Here is a 25,951-nt window from a genome sequence, read left to right on the forward strand (position 1 = left end):
TGTGTTCATACATTTTATAATTTAGCTGCTCGTAGTTTCAAAACAGGTGCTAATTAAACCATGCCATTAATTCCAGGATGTTTATTGGATTCTAAAGTTATTTGCCAATATAATTCTCTGTATTCTAATAATGTTTCCCACATTCCACCTCTTGGATCTATAGGGACCACCTCTACCACAAAAAATTCAAAACTAGAATCTTTACAAGTTAGGGTGTGTTTGTACAGAGAATTATTGGCACATGATGTTCTAATGTCAGATATATATGTTCAGTTTGGCTAATAGGTGTTGTTTTTGTTCCTGGTACTGTTTTTGTCTATTTCACTGCTTGGTCTTTTTTGGTGCAAATACTTTTGCAAATATATGAGCCACACTTGGGAATATCTAAGGAGAAAGAAAAATAGAGGTATCATATACTGACCCGTCATGGCAGTGCAAATAGAAAAATGCAGAAATAGAAACCAGACTTAATGTTCTACATTCACTGTTACAGAATTAGAACTCAGGGCCTTGTTATGCCTTTTAAACCTTTGCTAAAAGGCAATCCTGACACTAATACACAGCCCTTTAATCAAGTACCTAGCAACCTGTTAAAAAGCACCACACTCCCAGCACATGTGCACATGTGTAGGTAAGGCATTCCGCACTGTCCATGCCCTTCCGGAAAGAGGAACTGATACTACAGGGAATTCTAACATTGCCTTGGCTAAAGGTAGGCTATGCTTGCTTTCAGTACATTAATGTTAACTTTCTAGCACTTGTAAACTGTAATTAGAAATACTTAAAATCCGTCGTTTTTAATGATATAATAACCACAACAATACTCATTGTGCTTAAACCAGTGTTCACAAGGCATAAATATACGAGCAAGTGATTTAGATAATTTTCCATAATCTGTCTGTCAAGAATTCAAAACTTTTTTTGATACTCTCTGAGTACTAAAATATTACATGAAGAACTCTCAAGTGCCAACATATTACATTAAGTCCTCATATCTGCAGTCAAGTGGCAAAAGGAATGTCTGATACAGACTTTAAAAACATACTGAATTAAGGTGGTGAGTCTAAACATGGAAACATTCATTTAAAATTTCGTTGTATAGAGAAACACTTCTCTACAAGGTATATGACTACCTCCTTCACAAGTATTTATAACAAGAAGGTCAGGATCCAAACTTTTCATGTCCTTGCACTGATAGATCTGGAGATTGTTAGAACATGCCAGAATAGGTTATGTAAAGGCAACTGAAGCTGATCGTGTACTATAAAAAAGATGCAAGACAAACATTTTCATTTCTAATGAAAGAGGAAAGAGTCAGAATGATACTAGCAGTGGTACAGTGAACTTAACTTTGACAATTGTTAGTGCTATACATGTGTCAAATTTTAGGTTTTGGTCAATAGTTACACCTAGTAGCTTGGCTTGAGTTACTGGTGTGATAAGGGTATAGTTGGAGGATGTTATTGAGAATGGCGAGGTAGGGTGAAAATTTGGATGGGTGGAAGATCATGAGTTGGGTCTTAGGTGGGTTTAGTATGAGTTGGGAGGAATTTAGCCATTTTTCTATAGTAATGAAGGCTTCCTTGGTTATATCTTGGAGTAATTGTAGAGTAATTGTAGAGAGGGAGCTGAGCAAATAAGGGTGGTGTCGTCTGCATACTGTACAATATTAGTTTGTTGGTTAGCCAAGGGGAGGTTATTCATAAAGATGGAAAATAGTAAGAGACCAAGAATGGATCCTTGCAGAACACCTTGTCCCACTGGGAGGAGAGGGGAGAGAGAGTTATGCCATTTAACAGCTTGTTGCCGGAGGGACAGATAATTTTTAAACCACAGTAGAGAGAAATTATCCAGACTGAGCTCAGAGAGAGTTGATAGTAATTTGCAGTGGGATACTGTGTCAAATGCCTTTGACAGATCTAGGAAGACAACAGACACTAAGTTACAAAAATTTCTTTGTTGGTTGACGTGGTCAGCAAAGGATATAAGGGCAGAGGCGATACTATGGTTTGGTTGAAATCCATGTTGGGAATTTGCTAGCAGGTTATACTGAAGAAGATGATTCATTGGTTGGGTGTGTACACATTTTTCTAAGATTTTTGATAGGGGAGATAGTATAGCTATGGGGCAATAATTACTAAGTCCTGTCGAGGAACCACCTTTATGTAGGGGGACGACATAAGACATTTTCCAGAGAGAAGGGACAGTGCATTCAGCTATGGATCTGTTGATGAGTATGGAAATAGTGTAGGTGATGGCAGAAGTGGCAATCCTGAGGTAATCAGTGGGGAGTTTATCAACAGCAAAAGTGGTGGGTTTCAATTTGGCAAGGTGTTTATGAATTAGGTCAGTTGGTACTGGTTTAAGAGAGAACTGGGTGTTGGTCTTATGGTGACAGTTTTGTATTTTGGGGGTATTTGTAGTAGTAGTGGGGAAATTGTTGAATAACGTTTGGATGGAGGAGGTGAAATAGTCATTAAACTGTTTGGCAATATCATTGTTATCACCTTCAGTGTTAGGTTTTGGGGAGGTGACTTTGCCTGGTTGGAGAATGTGGTTGATATTGAACCAGAATTTTTGTGGATTGTTGTAGTAAGTTTTTTGTAGCTGGATATAATAATGTTTTTTCATTACATATTTGTTTTTTTGCTTTGTTTCTGAACTCTAGGAAGTATTGTCAATTTGTGCTTGTTTTGTTGATACACCAGGGTGCCCAAGCTATGTCTCATTGTTTGAGTATGGATCTTGTGTTCTTTGAGATCCAGGGAGCTGGGTTGGTTTTAGTATGAATTATATGTTGTGGAACCAAAAGAGTAAGGATACCTAAGAAGGTAGTATTAAAGTACTCCACGGCTTCATCTAATGTTAGAGTTTTAAGAAATTAACAATTTATTTTTTTAAGGTGTTGATGAACTGGTCTGGTAGGAAATTTTTGGAACTACAGATAGAAAGTAGGATGGAAGGTTTTTATGGGTTTTGTGTGCTACCTTTGTATGAACCTTGTTAGGTGATCAATGAGGGGATCTGGTAACGTACCAGATGTATTGGCAGATGAAGGCTTATTGGTTAGGATCTAGTCTAATATGGATTCCGTTTAGGTGGATTTGTCTATACAGGTGGGGGTTTGGATAAGCCGTGTGAAGTTAAATAGGTTTAAGCTGTACTTCGGGGGGATGCTGTGATTGAGGCCCAATCAATGTTGAAGCCCCCCAGGATAAGTGTCTCCTGAGGGACTTGTGGATCTGCAGCAGTTCCATCAAGGTGGGGTCTGAGATTGCTTTGTATATGCCAGACAGGGGTCACCTCTGAGGAATCTGTATGAAATTTGAGTAGAAAGGCAGGGCTTTTAGACTATCTCTGTAGGGTAGGTGTTTGAGGCCCTGGATTCTCCTGGTGAGAGTCCTCTGTGGTCTGTCCAGCTCCTGCATGTGCTTTGCAAGGGACATGGCAAAAGGGGAATTGTACTCAATAATTGGCCTTATACAGGAAGAATACAGGGATCTTATGACTTCTTTGTCCCTAGATGAGATACCCTTATTTATGAGGTGGGCCATGTAGAAGGCTTTCTGTACAGTGGAATCAGCATGGTGGTCAAAAGTCAGGTTGCTATCAACCTGGGTGCCCAAATCCCTCATGACTGATTGCGTGTTTAGGACGTTGTTATTAATGTGGTAATATGTGGGGATATCACTCTCCCCATAGGGGATGATGATGCATTTTTTTGGCATTCAGCTTGAAGCCATGTTTTTGGCACCAGTCATTTGTTTAGGAGAGACCCTCTTTGAGGACGTCCACATCACTTGGGGAATTCATGACTGCTCCCAGCTTGCAGTCATCTGCAGACTTGGTCAGGCGTAGCCCACTGGTTTTGGCCTGCACCTCAGAGAAGTATATCCCGAATAACAGAGGACTCAGGACCGATCCCTGGGGTACGCTGCTCGATACGGGTCTACTGCCTGAGGTGACTTCCCCTGTTTTGAGTGGGTAGGTTCTATCAGTGAGCCAGTTTGCTATCCATCTGGTAACATATGGATTGATGCATAGTTGAGAGAGTTTATCTACTATGTCCGAGTGGGGCAGTAGTTGGATTCAGATCTGTCAAACCTTTCTTCGAAGTCACACCCCTATAAATATTTCTGTCATTCTGCATTATTGTTGAAGTGTCCAAGAAGAACTGCAGAGTTTGTACATAATATCCTTTCAAGCAATGTAAGCATTGTCTCTAAAAAGGCTAATTGCTGTGAGAAGTGATTAGGTGAACTTACAATGTCCCTCAGTAGAAAATAATCATTATTTTATGCTTTTTAGGTCGATTTTTTCGAAAATGCTCTTAAATGCAAGGAGGCTGTGAGAGGTGCAACATTCCACACCACATAGGTGTTAATGAGTTATTACTAAGTGTACTGATACTACCTGCACTGAGTTTAGTATTAAATTGGTGAGTCTTTTTACTATAATTAGTTTACTGGTTGTTGCTGGTGACAGAAAAGTTTTTTAGGCTAGTTGTTTTGTATTGAAATTTAAATACTCATTAGAAAGTTTACCCAAAGATTATACTTAAACTGAATTCCAATCAGACATAGTTACCTATGCTACCAGAATAATTCCTATTGACAGTATGGACCAGCACTCCCCCACAACATCTCTAGCCTGCTTGATTAAGGTGAGTACATTGAGACAGTGTAAGAATTGAATTGTCTCATGCTGTCTGTTGATCATATATTACTCAAACAACATAACACAGTGTCTGAGAGAGGTACATATATGATATCCAGCTGGCAAAAATCTCACACACAGTAAACTCAAACACCAAAATCGTCAGCAGTCACATCTCACCTCTCCACAGCCATCACCATACACATAATCTATTACACTCTGTGGTTCTAAAGATTAACTTGCCTAAACCTCAAAGGCCTCCAAAGAACAATACAGGAACAAAGCACGCTCAACGTATTAAGCCTACTTCGTCACACAGCACAAGGAGTCCCAATGTCACACATGCCAAGCCCATAAGGCAGGCATTGACCCAACCAAACATTCTTGTTATAGGTGACTCCATAGTACGACATACAGATGTACCGCTTACCAGGTTGAGCAAGGAAAGAGTGATGGTTAGTTGCTTGTCTGGTGTCAGGATCTATCAGATCACACATGCACTCGTCCTTGAACAACAAGTGACAGTATGACGCTATCATAGTTCATGCCGGTGTCAATGACATGAGGGGAACCTCCCTGGATTATATGAAGAGAAAGAGATGATGGAGCTGTCAGACAAGTGCAGAGCAAACCACAGAAATAAACCCAAATTGCAGAAGAATAATATGAACAATTAAAGGAAACAAATGTTACCCAGAAATAAGAAGAGAAATTCCCAAAATGTTTGCGCCCCTGCCACTGAAATAAACAAACAACCCAAGACCTTAATAAAATCCACCAAAGCCAAATATGAGGCTAAAATAGCTATCCAAGCCAAAGGCAGTCACAAGGCATTGTTCAATTATATTGGTAATCTCAAAAGCACAATGCAGCAATGAGCTGAACTGACTGTGAATGATATTACCTACATTGAGGCTGAAGATATAGAGAACCTGCTGGCTGGTAAATTTAGCCCAGACTTTATCCCTCTCTTTCCTCCATCTATCCTTTGAGATATACCTGAAACTGGTTGACCTCCAGCTCACACAAGACCAAGTCCTAAAAGTGGCTTCAAAAGCTAAAAATACTGTCTCACTGCCGAATTTTATAAAACTGTTTACCCCATCATAGCGCAAATAGTATTCTATATACTGAACTATATAATAAATAACAAAATTAATGATATACACTTTAATGCATCTAAAACTATTTTTATACTTGAAGAAAAAGCAGACCCTAAAAACCCAGATAGCTATAGACCCATATCATTATTAAATATTGATAACAAAATCCTAACATCTATACTTGCAAACAGACTGAAAAATTTAATGGATAAAATTACCTCCTCCGAACAATCTGGTTTTATAACATTTAGACAAATGAGTGATAATACATTAACACTAAATACACTAATCTCATATGCTAATCAAAACAATCTAAACATATATGCACTCATTGTTGATGCCCATAAAGCCTTTGATAGAGTAAACATTACATTTTTACTTCAAACTCTGCCTTATTTCAACATACCCCAAAAATGTATCCAAGGCTTACAAATACTATACAATAGCCCCTATACATCTTTATATATAAACAAAACCTGGTCAAATAGAATCCCAATCAAAAATGGAACCCGTCAAGGATGCCCTCTATCTCCTTTACTTTTTAACTTATATCTAGAACCTCTCTTCCTTAATATAAAACAAAATGCATATCATAACCCCCAATAATTTATAACACCGAAATCTTCTTATCTGCATTTGCTGATGATCTAAATATTTACTGTACCACCCCAGTCACGGATATAAATAAAATACTATCTGCTATTGAAAGCTTCTCGCTGATATCGAATTACAAGCTGAACCTCAAAAAAACTAACATTTTCCCATTAAAAACTCCTAAACCATTCTCCCTTCTACCACTGGTAGGGAAAATAAAAACTGAGGAAGTAATTAGATACTTAGGCATTACATTCTCTACAAACAACAAAGACTTTTACTCAAATAATATAAAGCAAAAATGGCATGACATTCTATTAGACCTGAATAGATGGAAAAATCTAAGGCTTTCATTTTTGGCTAAAGTGTCGATAATTAAAATGAATGTCTTACCCAGATTACTTTATATTTTCATGTCTTCCCAGATAACCATACTCAAGAAATTTTTTAAACAAATACACACTGAACTTGCTAAGTTCATCTGGGAACCCAAAAAAAGTAGAATCTCATATGATAAATTAACATCCTCCAAAAATAAAGGTGGCTTAGATCTCCCAAACTTTGAGACATACTACTTAATTATAAGCACCAATAGAATTGCTGAATATAACCCAATAGATAAAATTTGGTACCCACACTGGTTAAAAATATACCATAACTATATTAAAAGCCTGGATATCAACCCCAAAGCATTACCATTTTTAAACACCAATTTATTGAAATCCTGTAATTTAATAGAACCACTTAAATACTCCATTGCACTAACACAAAAATTATTTATATCATTAAACCTTATGCAAGCTATGATGACATTACAACCCTTACATAAAAACCCTAATCTTAAAATAATCAGATTTTAAATCTAAATTGCTTCCCTCGACTAATAAACACAACCATACAAGACATATATCCATACTAAAACTGCTCTGTTCAAGAATTAAGGAACCAACTGAACCTTCCCAAATCATATTTACTGATCCTGAGACAGATTAAGGAGTTATGTACTAGTTATCTCAATGACTCTATCATTAATAATGAAGACACAGTAACCTGTAATTTACTTTGGAAGACTCTCCTCCTAACTAAAAAATCTACCTCATGTACTTACAAAATGATCAAATACATTAAATTCCAGAAACATATACTCATCTCTGACTACTGGAAGACAAACCTTCCATCCATTGATAATCATAAATTGAATCAAGTAATTAACTTAACAATAATATCTATATCCCTTCAAAAACTTGCTTTTACTCAACTCATGATCTATAATAATGCATATTTCACACCTACTATTTTACATAAATTCAACCCCAAGAAATCCCCACTCTGCTCTCACTGCAAAGATAAATCTGCTGACCTACTCCACATTTTCTGGTGCTGTAAATGTGTATTCAAACTCTGGAACTCCCTTAAACTTCAACTACAAAAGATGGGCTATCAGACATCTACACTCACTTGGGAATTTATGATATTACACATTCTCCCAAATAATATCTCCAAAAGCCAAGCAATTATCCTGATTAATACTTTCCTCTTAATGAAACTTTATATAGCTACCAACTGGCTCAACTCAACCAATAACTCTTCGGAAAACTTTAGATTGATAGCGATTAAACATCTATTAGCCCATAAAATAATAATCAACAAAAGGGACCAAAATATTAAATTTTGCAACCTATGAGAACACATTTTTAATATCATACTTGCATAAATTACCACAAATGAACCTACTTCATCATAACTAAGAATTTTCACAACGTTTTACATCCATAATTTACATAAATATCTATTTCTCTTTAAGACATTATATATATTAATCCTACTGAAACTATCTCTTTTGCTATATTGAATTTTGGAAGCATCTATGTACATAGTGTAGATAACATTGTTTGATTGATTAACCTCTTTTTGTATTAATCTTAATGTACAAAAATTGTTTAATGCTTATATGTTTTTGATTTTATATGATACATCTTAGTTACTGTCCTGTTTTGTTGTAAAAATAAATAAATATTATTGAAAAAAAAAAAAAAAGCTAAAAATACTGCATAGATGGACCCTGACAATATCCCTGGATGCATCTTAAATAGCGTAAAGCATGATCTAGCCACTCCCCTAATAACACTGTTCAATCTCACTGTCATTTCAGGTTTTGCACCAAGTGGCTGGAGAACAACTGCAGTCATTCAGCTGCATAACGGATTATCTTCCACTGACCATGGGAATTACAGACTCATACGTTTCACCAGCCTCATATGTAAAGCCATGGGAGGATTTATCATGGAATTACTCAGTCAGGACAGACTGGACCCATCTCAGTTTGCATTCATCAAGGGCAGGTCATGCTTACTCGACCTGGTGATTTTTTTTGAAAGGGTCACAAAAGAAATGAATGAAGGCAGACTGATACACATTATATGCCTCAACCTGGCAAAAGCTTTTTAGACAAATTCTCACGCAGGCATAGTAGAAAAGTTAAGTAAACGAGGAACAAAGCCTTGTGTCACACTCTGCATTGCCAGCTGGCTCACAAATAGAATGCAGGTTCTTAATGCTGATTGATTACACATGATAGTGAATTGTAATTTTGCGACTTCCTTTTGGAGTGATTTTAGAAAATGTTGTCAGGTTTGTGGTCAGACAATTGCATTATTACTGACTCCTTGACACTATTTAATTCCCGAATTCCAGCAGCTATACCTATTTCTCAAATACCTCTTCTTTGGGCAATACTTGCCATTGCAAGAAAAGTTATAACAAAAAATGGAAATGTAAAACGGAATTAAGATTTGGTGAATTGGTGTGCCTAGTTAAGACTGTCTGTAAAAATGAGTTGTAAAAATGAGATGGAACCTCCTTCCAACTAACATTACTCCCTATCCCATTTCAAAGCTAAACTCAAACATCATCTGGCACTAAACTGGTTTTGCCACTGTAACAAGCCTGGCTAACTCTCACCATGAATGTATATCATCTATTAATCAAATTATTGTTATTTTTTCCCCCTGACTGTTACCAGGGGTAACCCAAACTTGTGATATTGTCTATTTCATGTCTGCTTATGTCATTTGTAAATATCTCATCTCTAATATGTCTTCTTTGTTATTACTTATCTGTCTACCTTGGTAATATGCCTTCTTTGTTATTACTTATCTGTTTACCTTGGAGCTTTTCTCCCCGGGCCGCCACTGAAAATGGACATTAATCCAGTTGGACTATCCCGGTCAACAAATGTAAAATAAATAAATAAATGTGCCACATAGAATGACTTTCTGACCATAGTGGCAATGTGGTGTTCAAAAGAGAGGCTGCTGTCAACTTATGTTCCCAGATCTCTTATAACGCCTTCTGTGTTCAGTGGACTACCATTGATGTGGTAACCGGGTTTTCATCAAAGGGGATGATGACACATTTTTTGGCATTGAGCTTAAGGCCATGGTTCTGACACCAGTCATTAGTCTCAGTGAGGCCTTTCTGTAGGATGTCAACATCATATGGGGAGTTAATAATAGCTCCCAACTTGCAATTGTCTGCAAACTTTGTCTGCCAGAGTCCCTTCGTGTTGGCCTAGACTTCAGAGAAGTAGATGCCAAATAGGAGAGGACCAAGGACTGAACCCTGTGGGACTCCACTCATGACTGGTCGGCAGTCTGACTTGGAGTCAGCTACTTTCACACTGTGGGTTCTACCTGTGAGCCAGTTTGTAACCCACCTAGTGATATAGGGATTGATGCATAGCTTAGTGAGTTTTTCTATGATTCCTGAGTGTGGAATGGTATCAATGGCCTTGGCCAGATCAAGGTAGGCTGTATGAACCACCTTGCCTTCATCCACAGCTCTGATAACTTGGCTCAAAGAAGTCGACCAAGTTGAGCAGGCATGATCTATCCTTCCCAAAACCAAAGTGTGTGGGATGCAGAGTTTGGAGATTCCTTGGAGATTCCCTATATCCTTGTTTATTAGGTCCATGATGATGCGTTCCATAGCTTTGCATATCAGACTCATCAGGCTAATGGGGTGATAGATTCCAGGGTCTGTAGTCACTTCTCCTTTGTGGAGAGGGATGACTGTAGCAGTGTGCCATTCGGTAGGGACCAAGCCTGAGCTGAGGCTGTGATTGAACAGGGCACACAGGTGAGGTGCCAGTTCACGCTGTAGTTCATGTAGAACACAGCCATGGATATTGTCAGGTCCCATAGAAGCTGCATTCTTGGCCTTGGGCTGTGCTGTTTTAACCTGTGCAGCAGTAATACTGGGTGCCTGGGAATCTACTGGTATTGTGATTGGTCCCGGGGGGGGGGGGTAAAGTTGGCAATGAATCTGTCGGCCAGTATATTGGCAATATCTTTTGGCTTGGTATAGGAGGTACCATTGTGCAGTAGCTCAGAGCAAATCTGGGTATTGTTGCGGAGATTCTTTACATAACTATAGAAGGCCTTGTGGTTGTCTTTACTATCTGCTGCAAATCTGTTTTCATAGCTAGTTTTAGAGAATTTGATGAGGGATCTCAAACTTTTTGTTGAGGCTGATAAGGGAGTTTTTCCAGTCTTGAGACTTCACTTTATTACACATCGGTTTCCTCCTTCAGTTGTAGAGTTTGTATATGGCAGGGCATCACCAGATTGGCTTCCTTTATTTGGAGGAGAGGGTCTTAGTTCTATTGGGTATGACGAGATCCATGCATTTGTGTTCATACAGTGCATCGGTGTATGACTCGGCGGTCATGCAACTGATCTCTATTTGTATAGGTGCCGTGAAGTTAGCCACCTCTGTTTTTAGGAGCCCAAAGTTAGCTTTGGAGAAGTTTTTCATGGTAGTTACCTTTGCAGGGTGGGAGAGATGTGGATTTCCAAGGTGATTAGTTTGTGGTCAGAACTAACCAGGGAGGAGTTGACAAATGGTGTAGAGCAGTGGTCATCCATGTTAGTAATAACCAGGTCAAGGATGTTGCTACCTCTAGTGGGGGTAAGAATGAGCTGGTCCAGGGCATTGGAATTAATGAATTCCAGGAAATGTTGGGTAAGTGTATTGGTACATGAGTAGTTTTCCCAGTTAATGGAGGGGTAGTTGAAGTTGCCCAGTATGAGAGTGTTAGGTTGGACCCTAATATTCTCCAGGGTGCCTAGGAACATGGAGTGTGAGTCTTGGGACATAGTTGGGGATCTATAGCAGGCTACTACCTGAATCACTGTCTTACCCAATATTAGCTGCACCTGAAGTATCTCAGATGCGTTATGTTGGGCTATCAGTCTGGAGGTGTGCGCGTTCTTTATGAATATGTAAGCTCCATCGCCTTTGTAGCTTCGGTCCAAGTTCTGGGGCCAAAAGGTTTGGAATGAGTTATAGCCTGGTAGTGCAGAGGAGCTTTCTGCTGCCTTGAACCAGGTCTCTGTTACAGCACAAATACCAATGTTCTCCATTTTAAGGAGTGCTTCAAGCAAGTGCATTTTGAGATTTAGACTTCTAGTGTTGAGCAGCATGACCCCCCCCAGATTGCAGTTGTTTGTAACTCTTACCATGGTAATTTGGTCTTTGGAACACCACCTAAAAAAGGCACTATAGGGGTGGCAAGAGCCTTGGCCAGTATCCAGAAGCTCAGGGGTGACATATGCAGGCCATCTCTGAGAAAGCATCGAGGTCTGTCAATTATGTCATCCCAGGCAGACAGATACTGGATCCCTTAAAATGACACCAGAAACTTAGCCAATTGTTGAAATTAATCATTTTCTGCTTGTACTGTGGTATCATTCTGGGTGACGGTAGGAGGCTGCTCAGGGCTAGGGTCTTACCTGCCTGGGCTACATAATCTGAGAGCTCCTCCATCTCTCTTTTCATGTATTCAAGGGAGGTACGTCTCAGGTCATTCACATGTACAATGATAGAGTCATATTTGTACCTGTTGTTAAGGGACCTGAGTGCGTGGTTATGTGATGGATCCTAGGACCTGACCTAGTGAGTGGGACATCAGTGTGCCTCACTATCAAGTCACCTATGACTAGTGTGTTGGGCATGCTGTTTTGCCTCAGGGGGTTTGGCTGAGTGGCACACTGTTTAGGAGAGTTATGTGTCTCGTGATTAGTGTTGTGTTGTGGTGGTCGAGTGTGTTTCTGCCTTGGAGGTCTCTGTTGTTTGGGTAGATTTTTATTGAGCCCCTCCATGAAGGTGGTTGTGCGGTTTGTGTTTTTATGTGAAGGCAGTGCTGGTGTGTGTTCTGGAGGGCTATGTGTTCCATGTGGTGTGGTGCAAGTGTTTACCTTTTCCTTTTGATCAGCTATTCCAGCCTTGGCTGGAGAGTGCGTGGCTTCCAATTTGGCTCCATAAGTGCATCTCTCGCAAGTCTGAGTGTTGGGAGGTAAGAGGAGAGGGTAGTCAGTGTACATGAGCCAGTTGCTACATTGCCTCAGGATTCCCAAGTTCAGCAGTTTAATAGAAGAAAGCACAGGGAACTGACCTTTAGACATGCCTGGAGGGGTAGGCATTAATAATAAGTACTGGAGCTGTTTCCTTGTAGAATGTTTAGTGCTGGTAGCACTTCCATGTGCCACAATAATTGCTACAATATCAGCATATTAAGCCTACTTCCTCACATAGCACAAGGAATCCCAAAGACACAGATGGTGAGCCTGTAAGGCAGCCCTCAACCCAACTAAACATTCTTGTTATAGGTGACTCCATTGTACGACATACAGATGTACCTGTTATCAGGTTGAGCAAGGAAAGAGTGATGGTTAGTTGCTTGTCTGGTGCCAGGATCTGTCAGAGCACACATGGACTCATGTCCTTGAACAACAAGTGACAGTGTGAAGTTATCATAGTTCATGCTGGTGTCAGTGACATGAGGGGATCCTCCCTGGATTATATGAAGAGAAAGAGATGATGGAGCTGTCAGACAAGTGCAATGCAAACCACCGAAACAAACCCACATGGATGAACCATAACAACAAAAGCTTCATAATAAAAGGAAAAAATTTTAACAAAAAATAAGAATATTTCTCAGAATGTTAGGGCCCTTATCACTGAAATAAACAAACAACTCAGTAGCTTAATATGCTGGTAATCTCCAAACCACAGTTCAGCAATGAGCTGAGCTGATTGCGATCGATTTTACGTAAACTCAGACTGAAGACGTAGGGAACCTACTGGCTGATAAATTTATCTCTAACTTTACCCCTCTCTTGCCTCCAGGTGCCCTTCAAGAATTATATGAAACTGTCTCACCTCAAGCTCACACAAGACCAAGTCCTAAAAGTCCCATCAAAAGATAAAAATACTGCATTGACAGATCCTGACAATATCCCTGAATGCAGTTTAAATAACAAAGCAGAATTTAGCCACACCCTTAACAACACAGCTTAATCTCAGCCTCGATTCAGATTTTTTTACCAAGTAAATGGAGAACAACTACAGTCATTCTGCTGCATAGAAGAATACCTTTCACAGACCCAGGCAAGTAAAGACCTGTAAGTCTCACCGACCTCTTATGCAAAGCCAGGAAAACATTTATCATGGAATTAATCAGTCAGGACATAGGGAACCTCCAAACCCTGGAGCCATTCAATTTGCATTCATCAAGGGCAAGTTATGCTTACTCAGCCTGTTGGATTTTTTGAAAAGGTCACCAAAGCAACTGATGAAGGCAAAAGTGGTACACATTGTAATCCTCAACCTGACCAAAGCTTTTGACACAATTCCTCACTCAGGCATAGTGGAAAAGCTAAATAAACTAGGAATAAACCCCAATGTCACATGCTGGATTTCAACCAGCTGTCAGGATGGAGATAATCAAAATAGAAGAAGTTGCCTCCTCAAAGAGACCAGTCATCAGTAGAGTCCCCCATGGTTTAGTGCTGCTACCTCTCCTGTTCGGCATCTACTTTTCTGAAGTAAAAGCCTAAACCAAGGGGCTATGGTTGACTAAGTGTACAGATGACTGCAAGCTAAGAGCAGTTACTGAATCCCAAAACAACTTAGGTATCCTACAGGAAGATTTGTCTCAAATAAATAACTGGTGTCAAAAATCATGGACTGAAATTAAATGCCAAAAAATGCATTATTGTATCCTTTGGGAAGTCATCTACCCTATGGACCTACCACATTTACCATATCCCCCTAATTGTCATGTAGTGAATATATGAATATAATACAAATTTAATATATATATATATATATATATATATATATATATATATATATATATATATATGAGATTTGTGTTATGTCAAAATATGGTCCAGGGTGGGCAGAGGCCTATGATTGCAGTGTCCCTGCAACTGTGGTATTAATGGGGTCCACCAGCAAGTTCCCTATTACGCCATTGCAGACTGAGGTTGTCGAATGCATCTTTGTCAAACAGTAAAGCCCGAAAAGGCAAAATAGCAAAGCGGCGTTTCAGCAAATTATTTCCCTGGGAAATAATTTGTTTGTAAACCACAAAACGAGATGAAAGCGAACAAAAAATACACCAGAAACTGATCCAGAAGTTCACTGCAGAACCAAATAAGGGCTCGAGTCTGAGTTGAAAGCAAACAGATTTATTTCCACAATTCAAATAAAAGAAATGTTAAAACACAAGTTGCATTAACGCTGCCACTTAAAGATACGTTTTCGTACACTTTCATCAGATGCAAATACCGCCTATTAACTGAACTCAATGCTTATATGTGTACCTGTTGCTACTAAAACCAATCATTTGTAAGGTTGTTATCCAATTAAATATACCCTTTATAAAATGAACCCTTTATAAAACTATGCGCAATGAAATGCAATAGGGATCTTTTCATATGTGTATAAAACCTTTTAACATTAAAAATAAAATGTCTGAATGAATAAGTAGAAACCATTGTATGCTGTTTCATACATTACATCACAATCAATTATGAGCGAACATATCCTTGCATAGAAAGTTAAAAAGTGCTAAAATTGTTGAATATACACAATAATGTTAACTTGTACTATGCACTTTTACAAATGATATAAATACAAGCCTGCCATCTGGTGGCTTTTTGGAAAATTACAGTTTTGCAGCTCTAAACTTAAGAACTGGAAGACTAGAAAGCATATCATTCAACCCTGGACTTTTGGTGGCTTCCAAGATAATCTGCCAAAGTAACTCACGATATTCCAGTTTGGCTTCCCACATTCCCCCTCTGATCTCCTTGGGTACAACATCCAAAACAAAAAATGTAAAGGAGACCTGTTCACATGTTAGTTTATGACAGAATAAAGCATTATTTACGTTTTGTTTTTTGATTTCATAAAAATGCTCATAGATTCTCAATTTTAATTTTCTTTCCGTCTTCCCTACGTAAAATGAGTTACAAATCTGGCAGGTAGCAAGACAGACAACACCACTTATGTTGCAGTTAGAAAGACTTGTACTCATAATTTTCCTGTTTCTACTATGTACTTCTATACAGGAATTGTTGTACATGTGTGGACACTGTGAACAGGTCCCACATTTGAAAGTTCCCATTTTGCCTTGTCTACCTTTGTAAGTCGAGCCACACCCAAACTCAAAATAATTCTTAATGTTTCTGTCCTTTCTATATGTGAATTTTAAGGGTTGTTTGTATACAATATCCAAATCCGAAAATTGTTTAAATCTATCCCATTCCCTGTTGATAACCTGCTTAATTAACCCCAGAATCACCAGTATAATCCATAATATAAGCTTCTTCCCAGTTAGTCAAACTCTTAGTGTTACTCTGTGTTGCTATAGCTGTAGGATCATCTCTTCCCAAAATGGGGGCAAATCTCTCCTTTTTTCTTCAACAATCTCCACGGTAACATCATGAATTAAATTGTCTGAATAGCCCCTTTCTCTGAACATGTCACATACAAAACCACATTCTGTTCTAAAATCATTGTCCTGTGAGGTCACCCGACTAACCCTTACCAACTGGCCTTTTAATAGATTTTTCTTTTCAAGAAACGAGTGACCACTGGTAAAATGAAGTTAGGAATTGGAAAAGGTACTTTTCCTATGTACTTTAGAGGAAAATTCATTGTCCATCTTGTGGAGGGAAAGGTCCAGATATATCAGTTCTTGACTGTTAAAATTGTAAGTGAAATCCAAAAAGTTGGTGGTGCTTTTTGAATAGGCCAAAAACTCCAAAAATCTGTCTTTACTGTCTATCCAAAATATAAAAATGTCATCCAAAAAACGTTTGTATAGGCACCAACAACTAGCAAATTCACTGTTAAGTACAAATTTTGTTTCCCACCATGTCAGAATGATATTCGCGTATGTTGGTGCATTTTGCCCCCATAGCAACCCCTTTTTTCTATCTAAAAAACTCACCTTCATAATACATAAAATTATGTTTGAGAATAACTTCCATTAATGATAAACATTTACAAAAATCACGATAATTAAAATTGCCGTTGTCTCTCATACACTCCTCAAGCCACAGTAGCCCTATAGCATGTAGAATAGAGCCAAATAGGTCCACAATATCTAAAGTCACAAAACATATGTCTGAACGGAAAAGGTTAGGTTTTACCTGCCTCAGTAGATCCCAAGAATCTCTCAGTACTGAAGGGCCTCTGTTGGATAAATCCTTTAACTTAACATCTTAAACTTAGCAAGTGGTGTGGTGATAGAACCTTCGGAGGATACAATAAGTTGTAATGGTGGATCCAAAAGATCCTTGTGGACCTTTGGAATCCCAAAAACTGAAGGCACCTTAGGGTTCTTGTTGGACAGAAAATTATATGTATCAGTGTTAATCGAACCCTCCAATAGCAAATCATTAAGTAAAACATTAATTTTGGGATTAGCTATATTTATCTCATTAATAGAGGCCCTGGAATATTTGCTGTTGTCATTTAACAATTCCTTCATTTTAGAATCATAAATGATAGCATCCATTAGGACAGTACCTCCCCCTTTATCTGGTTACATTATTCTCACTGCTTTGTTGTTTTTCAAACCATCTAACAGACACCTCTCTTCTTTGGAAAGGTTAGAAAACACTCTGTGACCATTCACTTCCTTCTTAATTTCCCTTTCCATGGTGTTTTCCAAATTTTTAAGTTGAGGATGAAGGGGGGGGGGGGGTTGAATGTACTTTTCTTCCTTAATGGTAGTGATGGTTTCCTGTCACATATTCTGTTGCCGAACCATAATGCTAAATTCTTTTTCCTTATGAAAAGTTTTAAGTCCACAATGGCTCTGGGAATGTTAACTTTCCTAGTCTGAATAAATTTAAAACCTTTGGAAAATCAATTAAAATGTTCAAAATTAATATCTAAACTACTGTAATTAAATATCTTGTAATTATTAAAAATGAAAATGTTGTCCTGTTGAATAATATTGTGTTTACATTTACCATTTCCATATTTACCTCTTGACATTCCTTCTGTAATTGCGGTACTTGTAATACACAGGATTCTGATTCCTTATCCTGTCTGATCTATGAAGGGGGGGAGGGGTAGTCTAAAGGGATATCCTGATTTTGTTCATTGTGTGCACCATTTAAATCATCCTCATAACCATGTTGATCCATGCTTAACCTGTTGTTTCTGACACCCGTTCGTGTTTTGGTGTAACTGGGATGAACCTGGGTTTGGGGTATGCTGCACCTGATCCAAAAGTTCATTGGAGGATCAAATAAGGGCCCGAGTCCGAGTTGAAAGGAAACGGATTTATTTCCACAATTCAAATAAAAGAAATGTTGTAATTGTAGAAATAAATCTGTTTGCTTTCAATCGATTGTCACACTTGCGTCTGGTGTGGCTGGCAATCAGGAAATCAGTCAGAGACATCGGAAAATTATTCCTGGCAGTTCCTATGGCAAGGTTCTTTCTCAATGTAACCTGGGTGAAATTCCTGACCCGAGCACCAACGATTTTTCTAATTTTCCCATCATATTGCTTTCCAACCAGAGGGGCATTTGTGATAAGGAGAAGGAGTCTCCAGGAGCCAACACGAGTGACAACTCTAACCCAAGGAAAGGTGTCTCTGTTACGCTTAATACTGTTTTTGATTATAATGCTTTTTTAGCGAGGAACTATGTATTCAATTCCAAAAAGGCCTCGAGCAGGACGGAAGCAACAACCCATACTTACAGAGACAATTTGGATTTAATGTTTCATCCAATGGGCAAATTCAAATGCATTGACTGTGACCTAGTTTATTTAAAAGAATGTTTAAAAAGGAACATAGTTCCCAAAGGTTTACGGGTTTGCAAATACCCCAATGGAGTGAAAGAAGGTTCAGAATTTCACACTGACCTTATACACACTTTCGACAAATGTGGTTTAAATATTGTAAGAGCCGTTATAGCTGAGAATGAGAGGGAGAAAAACGTATTATTAAGGGAAACTGAGTCAGTTAATCAGTGTATGCTAAATGACCTTTTTACTGTGGATTCAGAGAAGGCTTTGTATCACAATATATTTCCCCAGACTGACAAAAATTGTATTAATAATATGAAAAGAAAGGAAGGAAAATTAGAGAGGGATACTAGGGAATACAAGGAGGGTGTAGCATACCCCAAACCCAGGTTCTTCTACAGTTACACCGAAACACAAACGGGTGTCAGAATCAACAGGTCAAACATGGATCAACATGGTTATGAGGATGATTTGAATGGTGCACACAATGAACAAAATCAGAATATCCCTTTAGACTACCTAACCCCCCCCCCCCCTTGGAGATCAGACAGGATAAGGAATCCGAATCCTGTGTATTACAATTACCGCAATTACAGAGGGAATTTCAGGAGGTAAATATGGAAATGATGAATGTAAACTCACACAATATTATTCAACAGGACATTTACATGTTTAATAATTACAAGATATTTAATTACAGTAGTTTAGATATTAATTTTGAACATTTTAATTTATTTTCCAAAGGTTTTAAATTTATTCTGACTAGGAAAGTTAATATTCCCAGAGTCAGTGTGGACTTAAAACTTTTCATAAGGAAAAAGAATTTAGCATTATGGTTCGGCAACGGAATATGTGACAGGAAACCATCACTACCATTAAGGAAGAAAAGTACATTCAACCCCCCCCCCTTCATCCTCAACTTAAAAATTTGGAAAACACCATGGAAAGGGAAATTAAGAAGGAAGTGAATGGTCACAGAGTGTTTTCTAACCTTTCCAAAGAAGAGAGGTGTCTGTTAGATGGTTTGAAAAACAACAAAGCAGTGAGAATAATGCAACCAGATAAAGGGGGAGGTACTGTCCTAATGGATGCTATCATTTATGATTCTAAAATGAAGGAATTGCTGAATGACAACAGCAAATATTCCAGGGCCTCTATTAATGAGATAAATATAGCTAATTCCAAAATTAATGTTTTACTTAATGATTTGCTATTGGAGGGCTCAATTAACATTGATACATATAATTTTCTGTCCAACAAGAACCCTAAGGTGCCTTCAGTTTTTGGGATTCCAAAGGTCCACAAGGATCCTTTGGATCCACTATTATGACTTATTGTATCTTCCAAAGGTTCTATCACCACACCACTTGCTAAGTTTGTAGATGTTAAGTTAAAGGATTTATCCAAGGAGGCCCTTGAGTACTGAGAGATTCTTATGATCTACTGAGGCAGGTAAAACCTAACCTTATCCGTTCAGACATACTTTTTGTGACTTTAGATATTGTGGACCTATTTGGCTCTATTCCACATGATACAGGGCTACTGTTGGCTTGAGGAGTGTATGAGAGACAATGGCAATTTTAATCATTGTGATTTTTGTAACTGTTTATCATTAATGGAAGTTATTCTCAAAAATAATTTTATGTATTATGAAAGTGAGTTTTTTAGACAGAAAAAAGGGGTTGCTATGGGGGCAAAATGCACCAACATACGCGAATATCATGCTGACATGGTAGGAAACAAAATTTGTACTTAACAGTGAATTTGCTAGTTGTTTGTGCCTATACAAACGTTTTTTGGACGACATTTCTATATTTTGGATAGACAGATTTTTGGAGTTTTTGGCCTATTTAAAAGGCACCACCAACTTTTTGGATTTCACTTACAATTTTAACAGTCAAGAATTGATATATCTGGACATATCCCTCCACAAGATGGACAATGAATTTTCCTCTAAAGTACATAGGAAAAGTACCTTTTCCAATTCCTACCTTCATTTTACCAGTGGTCACCCGTTTCTTCAAAAGAAAATTCAGTTAAAAGGCCAGTTGGTAAGGGTTAGTCGGATGACCTCACAGGACAATGATTTTAGAACAGAATGTGGTTTTGTATGTGACATGTTCAGAGAAAGGGGCTATTCAGACAATTTAATTCATGATGTTACCGTGGAGATTGTTGAAGAAAAAAGGAGAGATTTGCCCCCATTTTGGGAAGAGATGAATCTACAGCTATAGCAACACAGAGTAACACTAAGAGTTTGACTAACTGGGAAGAAGCTTATATTATGGATTATACTGGTGATTCTGGGGTTAATTAAGCAGGTTATCAACAGGGAATGGGATAGATTTAAACAATTTTCGGATTTGGATATTGTATACAAACAACCCTTAAAATTCACATATAGAAAGGACAGAAACATTAAGAATTTTTTGAGTTTGGGTGTGGCTCGACTTACAAAGGTAGACAAGGCAAAATGGGAACTTTCAAATGTGGGACCTGTTCACAGTGTCCACACATGTACAACAATTCCTTTATAGAAGTACATAGTAGAAACAGGAAAATTATGAGTACAAGTCTTTCTAACTGCAACATAAGTGGTGTTGTCTGTCTTGCTACCTGCCAGATTTGTAACTCATTTTACGTAGGGAAGACGGAAAGAAAATTAAAATTGAGAATCTATGAGCATTTTTATGAAATCAAAAAACAAAACGTAAATAATGCTTTATTCTGTCATAAACTAACATGTGAACAGGTCTCCTTTACATTTTTTGTTTTGGATGTTGTACCCAAGGAGATCAGAGGGGGAATGTGGGAAGCCAAACTGGAATATCGTGAGTTACTTTGGCAGATTATCTTGGAAGCCACCAAAAGTCCAGGGTTGAATGATATGCTTTCTAGTCTTCCAGTTCTTAAGTTTAGAGCTGCAAAACTGTAATTTTCCAAAAAGCCACCAGATGGCAGGCTTGTATTTATATCATTTGTAAAAGTGCATAGTACAAGTTAACATTATTGTGTATATTCAACAATTTTAGCACTTTTTAACTTTCTATGCAAGGATATGTTCGCTCATAATTGATTGTGATATAATGTATGAAACAGCATACAATGGTTTTTACTTATTCATTCAGAAATTTTTATGTTAAAAGGTTTTATACAAGGTAACATATACATATGAAAAGATTCCTATTGCATTTGATTTTGAATAGTTTTATAAAGGGTTAATTTTATAAAGGGTATATTTAATTGGATAACAACCTTACAAATGATTGGTTTTAGTAGCAACAGGTACACATATAAGCACTGAATTCAGTTAATAGGGGGTATTTGCATCTGATGAAGGTGTACGAAAACATATCTTTAAGTGGCAGCGTTAATGCAACTTGTGTTTTAACATTTCTTTTATTTGAATTGTAGAAATAAATCTGCTTGCTTTTAACTCGGACTCAGACACTTATTTGGTTCAACAAAGAATTTGGCCGCTTTCACTACTTTGCCTTTTCGGCACTGTAGTATGATCTCAGAGTTGGTATATTTAAGTATAGGGCGTGTGGGTAGCACAACCCCCCACATCAAGGGGTGTGGGGGGTGAAGCCCCCCACGTTAAGTAATGTTTTACTGTCTTTTTTTTTTTTCTTTCAGAACAGCGATTGCTTTCCATTGTAAAATAATTGCTGTTCTGAAGTTTTGACATTGTAAGCTGTTGCTTACATGGAGTCAATCTGTCGTTCGCTCTTCTGAGCGTGCGATATGATAATATAGACCCCACTAGCCATACTGTGAGTAGGGCTAGGAAGTGAGTGAACCCTCGCATGTATGAAGGTGTACTAGTGCTCTGCTCTCATTTCCGCTGCTACTCAATGGGCTTACAGACTGTAGTCATGCTTACGAAATGAATGCGCTTACTGACTCTCACTAGGGTCATGCAAATAAAGAGACTAGAGGGTTTCTACCCGGACTGGGAAACGTGAAGGTCAGCTCTCAACCAAGTAGGAAGAACGACTGATTTGATAGGTTATAGGGGAATGGACCTAATGGGGTGAGGATGGGAAAAAGAGTATAAAAGTGCAAGCACTGCATATCTGCCTTTGTTTTCTGGATGCCAGTAAGGAGTTATTTCTACAGCTGAGACAAAACTGCTCAACTACGCTAACTTTGAAAATGGCACTTTTCTTCAAATTCAGCCAAAAGTAGAAAAGCCAAATGCTCCGTTTTATGCAAACATTATGTATTATATTCAATACATGTCAACTGGGGCGTTATATTGTCTGACTAATGACCACTAAGGAATTGACTATATTAAGTAATGGGTGGTTTGGGGACATAGTCCTTCAATCAGGGGTGGAGGGAGCTGTACCTACATAAAACATTTCTTTTAGCAAATGTCCTTTCTTTATCTTGTACTCTTGATGTTCTGTATTGTAGGTAGAATTTCATATATTGTTTGGCATCTGATGAGCACACTGCAGTGAAACAAAATGAAATGAGTGCGCCGTACACTTTGTCAAGTGAGTACGTGATGTATAAACTATGTTCAACTTCTCAATGCTGACAATCCAATTATAGTGTAGTTTCTGGTTTTATGATGGCAGTGATTCAGTTGTATAGGCTTTTTTTTCCAGAGTTACACAACCATATAATTACAACACAGAAACAAATAAAGAGGTGTGGCAACAAAGTCCCCACACAGCAGTATGCAGGTGGCAGTGTGTTTCATCATCCTGAAACTTTGGCTGGTTGAAGATTCAGAGAATTTCATCTCTAAACAGAGCAGAAGCAGAAACATGAAGAGAACACTGCATAGAAAGCTAAGCACCCACAACTGTATGTGGAGAAAGAAAAGTCGCTTGATGGCCTCATATTACACTGGCTTGACAAATGAAGCCAGTACTTTTTAATCAACATTTAAGTGCATTTAACGCTCCATTATCCATCTCTTCTCTTTACCTTTTCTACACCTGTTCCAACTTTTTTCTGGAATTCCTCTAAGTTTTTCTTCTGTACCACCTATTGTGTGGTATGCCGCGGTGGTGCAGCGGTAGTGTTGTTACCTCACAGCAAGAGGTTTTCCTATTCGATTCTTGGCTGGAGTGTGGGCAGTGCCTTCTGTGTGGAGTCTGCATGTCCTCCCTGTGGTTATGTGGGCATTCAAAATACATGCGTAAATGGGCGTGCCTTCATTGAAGGTTGAACGTCAAGCTGGCACCTCATCGTTTGTCAAAATCTACTGCCAATCATTAGCGGACCGGAGTTCCGCTGTGGCGACCCCTAACCGGGAAAAGCCGAAAGACAACAACAACAACCACTTATTGTCTGGTCCATTCCATGAGACAACAGCCTTCTCCGTGAATAAGTGTTTCTGCAGATTCAGACTTATCCATTTCCTACTGCCTACTTCCAGCCTCCCTTACACCCCACTCTGTTCTTTCTGTTCAGAATAATCTCTTCAGATTTTGTTGGCCCTGTCCTCAAACCCATACGATGTCTCATTTGTATCTCCTGGTCTGCAATGGGAAGAGCTTCATTTTCTGTGATCTCTGGCCATAACATATCCGTTATGTAACACATCCATCCAGTGGTTTTCCTTTAGATTTTTAACAGCAGCCCAGAGTTCCTTTCTTTGAACAGCTTCAAGAACTGCTTGGAGTACCTAAGGTGTGGGCTTCACAGGGCTTAGAAGAGTAGGGGGTATTACTTATTGTTTTGGTATTCCATACCCTAGAGAGTACATACCAGAATTCTGTTTGCTGCTTCAGCTGTCCCTCTCCCTGCTCCTGTTTGTGCAGTGTTTGTGCCATCAGAATCCCCAAATCCCATTTCCTTTTCTTTTTCTATCAGGGCTACCCCCTGAGTTGATGCTTCTTGGCATTGCTGCATTGGCACAAATACCGTACTTGTCTGCATTGAACCTCACTGCTTGTCTTTACATCCATGTAACAGCTTGGAGGAATACATTCTGTGAGTGATGTTTTGATATTCAACAGTTTGTAAAAGACCACTGCAGAATAACGTCCTTACCTTTGTTATCATAAGCATATTCACCTTTGTTCCTCTGTTCTCCTATAATGAAAGGAACATTCATTTAGGATTAAAAAGCAAATACATACTTGACTATATAATTTAGCCACTGCATCACAGTGACTTTTATGGTTCCAAAGTTTTCAGTTTTTTTAATCAGTGCCTTAATGTTGGCCATATCATCACCCACTTAAAACAAACCAGAAAAAGTGTTGTAATCAAATGCAGATGAAAACATTAAATATGCAATTATACAGAGTTTGCAGCACTAGTAAAAGAACTTTAGAATAATCAAGTTCACAGTTGTAATTACTCAAATCTCACTGTAAAACTGGAAGAGCTTCACGATGCAGAATAAACAAGGAGACACTATAAATGTTTTACTAGCCTCCATGAACTCCTTACCCTGACTGGCTTGCAGAAAAAAAAGAAAGAAAGAATACCACCTGACATGTACCTTTCTGTAGATAATTAGCATATTTAAAGATAAACACTCCTCATATGGTGCATCCCCTTTTTTATTTATACCTATTTTATATGTACTCTGTTAGGTGTCTTGCATTACTTATACTAGTTATTTTAAATGAACCTTATTCTAAGCATATCATTGGTTGCTAACATTCAAATACTGTGATACATCTTTATGTTTGACACTTAAATGGTAATGAAATCATACAAGGCTAGCATAAATTCTATAGCATGAGAGGTGCTGTAGAGCTTGGCATAATGATTAAGGTATTTACTTTGCAAACAGAATGTGCAGGGTTCAATCCTCATGTGGGGTAATTAGCTAGGCTTAAAATGGTCCATTAGGGCACTTATCCTAGTACTAATCTATGAACCTAAGACTTATTACCCATACATCTAGAGTTTTAAAAGATGCACAAATAAGATATGCATAACTGAGGATGAAATGTTGGCTGTATTGTTTGGTTATCAGGAATGTCTTGTTTATACAAAAACCTATTATATTAGAGAACAATTGCAAACCCTTACAGTTCATCTTCAGAAAATCATTAGAAAAACTGATACAGCACAAGGGTTTCTACAACCTGGATACGAAAGAGGTGCCTAAAAGGAAAAACCTGCTAAAAAGAAGACCCCTTTTAAAGCCAAGACACCCATGACTGATAAGAAACCAAATAAGGCAGAAGCCAGCAGCAAGAAGAAGGTTCCAGAGAAAGCCAAGAAACCCGCAGCAGCTAAAAAGGTGGCAACAAGCCTGAAGAAGGTCAAATCTAGCAAAATGAAATCAGCTAAGAGCCCCACTAAAAAGGCAATGAAACCTACAGCTCCTAAACCCAAAAGTATTCTAAAAGCAAAAAAGGCAACAGTAAAACGTAAGAAGAAAAGATGTTTATATCTTGCTTTTCAAACAGTAAAGGCTCTTTTAAAAAAAATGTCCCAGAGATTGTCCCTCTTCTGGAATAGGCATCCTATTCATGTGAAGGAAAACCCTTCTC

The 25,951-nt window shown here is 38.3% G+C and overlaps 1 protein-coding gene across 1 annotated transcript in view; it reads right to left on the minus strand.

Moving 5' to 3' along the window:
• KY (kyphoscoliosis peptidase) overlaps window positions 1-25,951 on the minus strand; it is a 538,508-nt gene that overhangs the window by 433,468 nt on the left and 79,089 nt on the right. The window contains exon 4 of the mRNA XM_044073511.1: window positions 24,489-24,530. Within this exon, the coding sequence (XP_043929446.1) occupies window positions 24,489-24,530 (42 nt within the window). The remainder of the gene's footprint in view (window positions 1-24,488; window positions 24,531-25,951) is intronic.

The sequence above is a fragment of the Protopterus annectens genome, chromosome 6.part0 (genome assembly GCF_019279795.1).
Source record: "Protopterus annectens isolate FY-2018-M chromosome 6.part0, PAN1.0, whole genome shotgun sequence".
NCBI classification, from domain to species: Eukaryota; Metazoa; Chordata; order Ceratodontiformes; family Protopteridae; genus Protopterus; species Protopterus annectens.